The 10,457-nt window shown below is 37.0% G+C and overlaps 1 protein-coding gene across 4 annotated transcripts in view; it reads left to right on the top strand.

Annotated features, from left to right (window-relative positions):
- The first annotated feature begins 1,910 nt into the window (after positions 1-1,910).
- The window catches only part of RC3H2 (ring finger and CCCH-type domains 2), a 49,778-nt gene continuing 41,231 nt past the window's right edge, over positions 1,911-10,457 (top strand). For all 4 annotated transcript variants that reach the window (XM_084995468.1, XM_013993836.3, XM_013993837.3 and 1 more), the window contains exons 1-2: positions 1,911-2,139; positions 8,959-9,256. In XM_084995468.1, the coding sequence (XP_084851594.1) occupies positions 9,026-9,256 (231 nt within the window). In that variant the 5' untranslated portion in view covers positions 1,911-2,139; positions 8,959-9,025. The remainder of the gene's footprint in view (positions 2,140-8,958; positions 9,257-10,457) is intronic.

Genomic DNA, 10,457 nt, shown 5'->3' with positions numbered 1-10,457 from the left:
GAGCTTTGTCTACATGTGTGATTATTATTATTATTATTATTATTATTTTGCCATGCCCATAGCATGTGGAAGGTCCCAGGCCAGGGAATGAAACCACACCACAGCAGCCACCCAAGCCACTGTAGTGACAACACTGCATCCTTAAGCCACTGCACCACAGAGGAACTCCTACATCTGTAAACTTTATTATTATTTTTTAGAGCCGCACCGATGGCACATAAAGGGTCCCAGGTTAGAGGTGCAATTGGAGCTGTAGCTGATGTCCTATTCCACAGCCACAGCAACATCAGATCTAAGCCATGTCTGTGAACTACACCACAGCTCCTGGCAACTCCAGATCCTTAACCCACTGAGTGAGGCCAGGGATCGAACCTGCAACCTCATGGTTTCTAGTCATGTTCATTTCTGCTGTGCCATGACAGGAACAGCTGTAAACTTTAAAGACTATTTTTCTTGGCTATTCACTTAATCATTCATTCAAGAAATATTTACAGAGACTTACAGGATATACCTGTATTAGGAGTTAAGTATACAGACAAAATTCTCTACTCTCATGAAACATACCGTACTGGAGGGGGACAAACAATAAAAAAACAAAACCCATGTACTATGTCAGATTTTGAAAATGGACTGGAGAAAAATAAAGCAGAGATAAGTAGTGCCATGGAAGGAGAATTGAAGTTTAAATTTTAAATGTGATCAGGTCACCTTTGAAAAATCTTATTATCGTCCAGAAGAATGAAAAAATATATATACATATACCCATTACTCGCTAGTTGAATGGAAAGCAGTGAACCAAATGAATCACTGTTGGGAAACTTTCTCTTAGATTGGTGTATATTTCATAAAGAGAATGACAAGGATAAAAATGCATGTAAGAAAGTCTCTGATGTGGCCATTGAATTTTTTTTTAAACACTGATATTTCTGTCATCCAGGCAGTAATAACCATTTACATATTTTTAAAATCATTTTGGTCTATAAACTGCTTTTCCATATGACTTCTGATTTGTGGTGGGTCTATTTCCATAGACATTTTTGTTGGACATCTGGTTTCACACTGAAAAGTGCCTTGAGTTTAATTATAATTAATGGGTACCTTCTTAATCTGTGTTTTTCAATTTCCCTTCAGTAACAGAGTACACAGTGTCTACTTTTTAGAATTATATTTATGAGCACACGAAAAATAGATTAAAATTTTATTACCTAACACATGACCCGACATATAGCATAGTCCATTAATATTACTTCCTTGATCCCTAGTCCCAGTCTGCTTCTTCATCTATAAAAACGATAAGTCCTACCTTACAGTTTAGTATGAGAAAAAGTCCTTCGACAAATATTTACTGAGATATTAATGCCAGAATTTGTGATTGCATTTTGATCCCTGCCAGCTTCTGAAGAGCTCAGAAGTTTCTCTTTAATAAGGCGGTAAGGCATTAGTGCCAGCCAAATGAACTTTTTTTAAAAAAATAGGAAGATTGCTTGGCACCTATGTGGAGGGACTGAGAGATATGGTTGGCATCTGATTATGGGAGAGTGTGTAGAATGCATCATATTATGCTCACCAGTACCATGCCTTCCTCAAAGGCAGACACTGGCTCAAACCGGTGTCTAGGAGGCTGGCTCAAGGCGCATAAGAATGTGCAGGGAGTTTCCCATCAACCCTTTCGGCTTGCCCAGGCCTCCTAACAGTACCTCCCACAGTGCTCCAGGGTTCCCAAGTCATGTGATAGGGGTGGCTCTGCCGACCAGAGGGAAGCTGATGCGCAGTCCAGGTGGCGGGGGCTACTACGCTTCCCTTCCACCTCCCTAACTCCCGGTCTTGCGTGATCTCGCGCGAGGTGGGGAGTATCTTCTCGCGAGAGCTAGGTCGGGATCCCTTCAGGTCCGCCTCCGTGGTGAGGAGGAGGAGGAGAAGGAGGAGGAGGAGGAGGTGGAGGGAGGAGGAGGAGGAGGAGGCCCCGCTGCGGCCTCCGCCGCCGCCAACGGGGCTGTCCCTGTAGCTCCCGATGGAGTTTGATGTCGTGAAGCCGCCGCCGAGCTCTGCCCCGGCGAGACGAGGCGCCTCCGTCGCCGAGCCGCGCGGTCGCGGGGCTCCCGGGAGCGGCCCTTAGCGACCCCGCCCGGGTCCCCTCAGGTAGGGCGGGGGCGGGCACGACGCGGCTCGGGCCCCAGCCTGGGTCCCCGATTCCCGGCGGTCGGGCGGGAGACCGGTTTCAGCCCGGGGCCTGTGCGTTGTCGTAGCCGGTGCCCGGAGGGTTGGGAACCGAGGGCCGCACCTGACACCCGGATCGGGCCCGAAGTCCCCTGCCGGAGGAGGCCCCTCGCCCTGGTAGGGTTTTTGCAGTACCGAGCGCCCGGCGCAAATGGCCACCTCCCGTCGACACCCGCCGAGGGGACGCTTCTGACCCTAAGGAACCCATCCAAGTAAAGGCCAGGCTTTACTCTTCCTTTTCTACACCAGTTAGTAGGGTTGAAGAAGGTCCTCGAAACCAAGTCCTTTCCTAGCTTTTCGGCTTTCTGTCTTGGGGCTTCCCGAGATCGTAGTGCAGGGATGGTGGAGGCGATCTGAGTGGTAAATAGGGACCCCGGCCAAACAATGCCCTGGGAGGGCTTAACCTCCTGGGAGGGAGAGGGCCGGACCAGAGGGGTTGCACAGTGGTTGTGACGGAGCAATAGCATGAAACAGTCAGGGAATTCTGCTATGGTTTGCTTTCCCTCTTTCATTTTTCTTTCTTGGGGAAGCCTCTTAAGGAGACTCTTCCACCATCTTAGAAGAATGGTAGAAAGCATCTTTGTTTCTTACAGGCAGCTCTACTTTTCTCTGTTCTTAGCTTTCAGGAGGAGAGAAGATGGGGGTAGCTGTCATTTCCATCCTTCAGATCGCAGAACAGTTTAAGATACCGGTAGATAGAACCTTGACACTAAAATAGTCTCAAGTTATCACTGACATAAAGTAAATCTAATTTCGTGATTCCCACCCTGTTTTTTTTTTTAAATAACTACCTAGGTTCCTTTTTAATTCCTACTCTTCACTTAGGCCCCTTCTTTTTAATTCCTACTCTCCTCCCACCAGCTGTGATTAGAATAACTTTCTTTCCCAAATAAAGTGCTTAAGTAATCTTTTTTCCATTTTTATATTAGTCAAACTTTTAAATTCCAATAGGAACTTTTGATTAACCTGAGAAAGCTAATGTTGCTACACTAAATTTGGTATAATTTTGTCCAAAAGCAAAGAAAGAAATATTTTAGTTAGCTTTATGCAGTCTGTTTATAAATACACAAATTTAGTTATTATTTCTTGAAACAGTAAGAGGAGTTTGTGGATTTTTTTATCTGTCTAAAAAGCTATTATACCACTGTTCTAACATAACCTCCCTTTCTTATGTTGTTTACTTCCACATTCAGTGCTCGAAGAAATTAAGGCCCTTACATCCTGTCAAAGACCATTTTCAATTTTGCATTTTTGTTGATTTGGAGATTCATAATTTTCCAGATTTCTAGAGTTGGGAAAATAGCTCTAATGACAAAATGTTAAACATACATTCCGGGCATGTTTAGAAATACCAAATGTTATAATTCAAATTGGCTCCTATTTGAGGATTTAATTGTTTATCAGTGGATTCTTTGAGTTGCTCCTGAGCTGTTATTACTGTTGGGTTAACCTGACGTATAAGAAGACTTATGTCCTTTGTTCATATGTTTTCATTAATTCACTTTCTGCTTTTGTAATATACTGTGTCTTCCAGTTTGAAAAAATCAACAGAAATCCTTTTGAGGGGGAAATCATTTTTTTAACACAGAATTTTATATTCTGTAATCAAACTTCCACATTGTATGCAATATCAAAGAATGCTAAATAAACTTACAACAAGATCTTTTTATAATAAGTACTTGTTTATTGTTTTGGTTGGACTGAGTTGAAGTTTCATTTTGTATTGATGGAAAAAGGAAGCATGTAGTAAAACAAAGCTAGCTGGAAATTAAGAATAATATTTTGACTTGGTCGTGTAAGTGTTAGGCGACATCTTTATGATCTTCAGGTTTTTTAGTTTTTTGAAAACGTTCCTAAGTGTAGATGTAACTTTAACCACAAATTCTTAATACAAGTTAGGTTTGAGTGTTACTTTATAATTTTAAGTACTCTAGATTTGTACTGTCCAATACTAGCCAGTAGCCATATGTGCCAGTTGAACACTTGAAATGTGGCTAGTGTGAATTGAGCTGTGCTATAAGTATAAAATACACATCAGATTTTTTAAGACTTAGTTAGAAAAAAAGAAGTAAAATGTAATTTTTAAATATCGATTACCTCCTGAAATGATATTCTGGATAAATTGGGTTAAATAAACATATTAGTAAAATTAATTTCATCTGTTTTTCCCTTTTTTAATGTGACTACTAGAAACTTTAAATTGCTTGTGCTTCATATTGTGTTTCTTCTGGATAGTGCTGTTCTAGAGCTCCACTACTCTTCCAAGAAAAAAATTATCTAAAAAGAAGTAGATTAATGAAAATCAAAAATTTCCTGACAGACTATCTTCTTACAATTAGAATAACCAAAAGGCTAAAGACTTTGACAATATGAAGGATAAAGCTATCTAGTGGCCACTATTCAGTAGACAGAAGTGAGTAATTAAGTTCTATCCCAAAAAAGTATTTTTCAAGTAATCATCACTTAGGTAGCAAAACTTTATCAGTTGTATTAGTTAAAACAGAAAATTATCCCATTACTGTTCTAATAGAGGACATTGAAAGTTAAATCTCATGCTCGTTAAAAAACTGAGTTCAACCTGTGGTGAATTTTAGATGTAAAACTTGGATCATATCTTTCCTCACTTATGCTAAAGCACATATAATGGCAGTCTTTAAAATTGTAATCCAGTTCCTTTTTTCCATTCCTTTTAATATGTTTGAATGCTTTTTGGGGCCTGCAGTTTATTTCCATTGGTTTTGTTAGTTATATAAGTTAAGGTCTAAATCATACCTATGATGCTTTAAATATAATTTTTTAAGTCCAAAACTAATTCTTTCTAACTTTTCTGAATTGAGAAGTACTGTTACAATTCATTTCAGTAGTGTAAATTTCTCACATGAGTGAACTAAAATTAAAACAAAGAATGTTTTAATCAACAAACCTGAGCCCTACATCTTTATAAAGAGAATTGTAAAATATATTTTCTTATTATATAGTAGTGAATGAGGCGTAAACCTTTCTCTGGCATTTTAAAATCAGGTTTCATAGTCCTAACTGACTGCATAAACCATAGTAGACTAATAACAGAAAATGAAAGTACTTAGCTGATAAGCAGTTTGCTTTTAATAAAGCAATCTCTAATTTGAATCATATAAGAGATGTCTGTTACTCTTCCTGTTTTATGAGTTATTATTCATAGCCTGAAAAATTACTTGAGTAAAAATCTGTTAAGTTCTCATCTCTAACATTTCTCTCTCCTGTGGTTTATCTTGTTTATCCTTCTTCAATTTTAGTAACTAGTAACTGAAATTACTTAATACAAATAATTTGAAAGTTTTTCTTAAGTATTCCCTTTATATATTTAGAGGTATAGGTTTTTTAAGCCATTTTTTCTCAATTTGAGATGTTTGGGAGTATTTTTAGACTGGATACTTCACTATAGATTCAAATAAGTTAATAAGGAATGTATTAGTATAAACCTAAAAGTTTTATACATCAGTATATATTATTAGCTCATTTAGATGCTTTTAAAAAATGAATTATAATAGGAGTAGTCTGTTTATCATTTTTGATAATTATAAAAATATTTTCTAGGTAAACATTTACAAAGTGCCTTTCTTTCTTTTTTTTTTTTTAAAGGGCCACACCTAAAGCATATGAAAGTTCCCAGACTAGGGGTTGAAATGGAGCTGCAGCTGCCAGCCACAGCCACAGCCACAGCCACGCCAGATCCAAGCTGTGTCTGACCTCATGGCACAGCTCATGGCAATGCTGGATCCTTAACCCACTGAGCAAGGTCAGAAATTGAACCCACATCTTCATGGATGCTAGTTGGATTTGTTACCTCTGAGCCACAGTAGGAACTCCCAAAGTGCCTTTTTTAAAGGAATTAAAGGCCAATTTTGTCATCACTAATTAAATGTTTTAGTGTTTTAGACAAAATTTGATTCGTCTTTATTGTAATTGAGGAATTTAGAATTTGTTGATAGTGGTACTGAGGAAAACATTTTTAAAAGTTAAACTGTTTCTTATATCTTATATAAGGAAAGTTCAATTTGTAATTTTCTTGTCAGAAAGTTAGATGCTGACACATAGCAGAAGGAGAATTTGGCAGATTTTTTCTTTTTCTTTCAAAGGTATTAATTTCTGCTAGAAATTAAATTTCTCAGCATTAATTACATTAAAACATCTGGTGTTCCTAAACCTAGAAACACATATGGCACATCGTGATGTTAACTATCAAGTGTATTCTGTAATAATTTGAAACACTTCAAAACTAATAGGGGGGAAAAAAAACGAATAGGTGGAAATATGAAAGATAGCATTTTTATGTTTAGTTCAAACGTAAATGGCTTTTCTCCCCTCACTGATTAACATAAAGCATTTCAGGATCATCTTGGAAAACTGAATAAGAGTATTTGCTACTAGTTTCCTATTACCCAGTGGCCTGTGATAACCCTAACCTAGAATTAGCATTTCCAAACAGGTGGCCATTGTGAAAAAAATACATACAGTGTCTTGTTTTGTTAAATATTTTATTGGTTCGTTATTAAGGATAAATCCCTAGATTAGGAATATCAGTGCTAGATTTAACATAAAATTCATTCTTCCTTAAAGGGCTTTTCCTGTATAATTCGGCAGCCTAGAAAACTAAACATTAAAAATGTTGAATAGTTTCAGCAAGTGATGTGTTCACTTGCTTAGTGTTCATCTCTAAAGTTGGAGGCAAACTTGTTTTGATAGATGTGGGTAAAAGGTATAAAATAAAGTAATATTGGAGTTCCCATCGTGGCCCAGTGGTTAACGCATCCGACTAGGAACCATGAGGTTGCGGGTTCGATCCCTGCCCTTGCTCAGTGGGTTAACGATCCGGCATTGCTGTGAGCTGTGGTGTAGGTTGCAGACGCGGCTCGGATCCCGCGTTGCTGTGGCTCTGGCGTAGGCTGGTGGCTACAGCTCCGATTGGACCCCTAGCCTGGGAACCTCCATATGCCGCGGAAGCGGCCCAAGAAATAGCAAAAAGACAAGAAAAAAAAAAGTAATATAACTTGCAAGATTTGGCTAGTTTAAAAATAAAGGTATTGGATACTGTTGCATTAGAGCTGTTTAAGGAAAAGTTTGTGTAGGATGCTTAGCATACATAGCACATTCTGTAATATTTTTACCAAGATATTTTTTAAAACCTTATGTTTTGTGAACATAAAAAAGCACAATAACGGCTAATTAAATTCTTCATTTGGGTGTAGGGTTATTAGAGAATCAGACCTTTTTTTGATGCAGACTCTGATTACCTTTTTTAACATCCAATTTCTGTGGCAGTAGTGTATTTGGGTTGGTAAACATTCTTATGAAATAATGTATTGGCTGTTTGTTTAATTGCCCTAAATACCTAGATTTCTTGTTCACCAGAGAGCCTTTGTCAGACTTATGTAAGTTTTGAATTGAAAGATGCAGAAAATTTGTGAAATGTAGAGTGTTCAAGTTAGGTATCTAAAGATTTTAAATTAGAGGTTTGATACTAAGTATTTTATTTTATTAAAAATCATAGAACATTTTTAGTCTTATGACTAAGAATAAAGAAATTACTGTCATTTTTCCCCCATGTGCCTCTTAATCTTATGCATATATATATATAAAGAAAAAATGGTTGTAAAAATTGTGTTGTTCAAGGTTTACCTGTATTTTGCTATTATTCTGCTTAAAATTATTATGTAAAAATATTGTTTTATTCTTTATCTTGCTCACTGGACCTGGCAGTTTTTGCTTTTATGTATCATTTAGTGATATATAAAAGGACATATAAAATATGTTTTGTGAAAAGTATTGTAAGGAACCGCGTTGAAGATTTGTAATTTGTGTGTGTTCTCCTGTTCTTTTCTTTTTCTTTTTTGGCCGCCCTGTGGCATATGGAGTTCTTGGGACAGGGATTAGATCTGAGCAGCAGTTGTAACCTAAGCCGTAGCAATGGCAACACCAGATCCTTAACCCACTGTGCCGGGCCAGGTATCGAACCTGTGTCTTGGCACTGCCAAGAGGCTGCAGATCCCATTGTGTCACAGTGAAACTCTGCAATTTTTTTTTTTCCCTTTGGCGCTGTACTTTAACATTAAACTCATTCTTTCATTTATGGATAAACAGCTCTATCATTACAGTCTTCTCTCATACTTTTTCTGAACCTTAGTTAGCCTCCTAGTCAAGTCCTGACCAGAGATTTTGTCTTTTGTGAAAAGTTGCCAAGTTGAAATATCCTTGACTAATTTGGTCATTCAGGTGGCAAGGCTGTTCCTTCACTTTTGACTTAGTACATATGAGATTGTTTGGATCAATATTTCCAGAGTTCACTAACTCCTAGGTCATATCTTTATATGTTTGTAGTTTGTAGTAAATAGCCAAGGCAAACACTTTTTAAAAAAGAAGCAAAAAAAAAAAAAAAAAAAGCCCAAAGTAATTTGTTTTTCTAAAAATGAAATTATGGAAAGTTAATCTGCTTATTTGATGTGGTCACTCAGAAAAACACAGGAAAGCTTTGATGAACAACTGGTATAAATATGTGTAGTTGAAAGGACATTGTTTTTGGACAAAAAAAATTCAGAAATATAATTAATTCAGCAAATAGATTTAAAGAAAATGATTTCCAAAGCATGTGAAATTATTCAGAAGTGATTTAGGCTTTGAAGCTGTGATCATTGACTTAAACATTTAACTCTTGAAAGGTGAGTGATGGATATATGGTTAATTCTTACTTTTGTTCCTTTCCAGCTTACAAAACACTACACAGCAAAATAATGATCTGCTAGACTGCTAACCCGAGCATCCAGCTTCCACAATGCCTGTGCAGGCAGCTCAATGGACAGAATTTCTGTCCTGTCCAATCTGCTATAATGAATTTGATGAGAATGTGCACAAACCCATCAGTTTAGGTTGTTCACACACTGTTTGCAAGACCTGCTTGAATAAACTTCACCGAAAAGCTTGTCCTTTTGACCAGACTGCCATCAACACAGACATTGATGTGCTTCCTGTCAACTTCGCACTTCTCCAGTTAGTTGGAGCCCAGGTAAGCTTTCAAGATTTTACTAATTTGGTGTATGTGATGATTATAGAACTTTATTCATTAAGGGTTACAAATTATGTTTAGGAATATTTGAGGCATTAAAAATACTATAACTGATTTTCATTATTGTATTCTGCAAATGATTTAGATAATGTCATAAATTCTTACGGAAAACTATAATTTCTGTATGGTTATAAGCTTCTTTATATTCAACACTGTGGTCAGAACTTATGTTTTTAAGCAATTTTCGTGGTTAGGAAACATTTTTATATAAGGATACATAAATATTTAGCCATTAGGTGTTATGAAAAGAAATGTAATCAAAGCTTTGGCCAGAAATCAACCATCTAGAACCTATAAATGGAGGGTTTTTTGGTTTTCTTTAAAACTTCACTTTTTTAGGATGATATTATAAAGAAGAAAATCAGTCTATATAGATATAAGATATATATAGAAAACCAGTTTCTAGAATGTCAGTAATAAATTCTGCAATTTCTTGTGCTCACATGCTGTAAAATTAGCATTTCTTATTTATAATTTTACTGAATCAACAAGAGCCTAGATTTGTAATAATTTCCATTCACTGAGGACCTACTTTGTATTAGGTATGATAGTAAGCAGTCAACATCTATTATTACTAATTCTTGTTATAGCTCTTCAGGTAGTTATTATCCCCATTTTACAGGTGAGGAAGAGGTGAAATTCTGTACATCATATACAACATATTAAAGCAAGAAAATAAGGTCTTTTTTTGATTGATCACATCTTAGGAAATACAGTGCATTAAAACACTCCATGCTTTTAGTATCTTTTTCTTTTTTTTTTTAATTTTTTGGCCACACTCATGGCATGTGGAAGTTCCCGGGCCAGAGGCTGAATCCAAGCCACAGCTATGATGTACACCGGTAGCTGCGGCAACATCAGATCCATTTAGCCTATTGCACTGGGCCAGGGATCAGGCCCAAGCCACTGCAGGTGGATACTTAACTCTCTGTGTATTGGTGGGAACTCCTCTTTTAGTATCTTGATATCTGAACTTTTCCTTTTAAATCACATTTCTTTTCAGTGTTCATAATCCAGTTAGATACTCTGAAATCAAGATGCATCTAAAATCATTAGTGTGTCAATTTAATTGGCAGGTTTTTTTTCCTTAATAATCTCTCTTGGAAACAGTGACATCTTAGATCCAATTAAATACTGTAGA

The sequence above is a fragment of the Sus scrofa genome, chromosome 1 (assembly GCF_054392235.1).
Source record: "Sus scrofa isolate SSC_HxYL_T2T_F1_AM1 chromosome 1, Sscrofa_HxYL_maternal_Yorkshire_Landrace_v2.0, whole genome shotgun sequence".
Classification (NCBI taxonomy): Eukaryota; Metazoa; Chordata; class Mammalia; order Artiodactyla; family Suidae; genus Sus; species Sus scrofa.
Note: the sequence above shows the minus strand (reverse complement) of the source record. Positions and strands in the feature narration are given on the sequence as shown.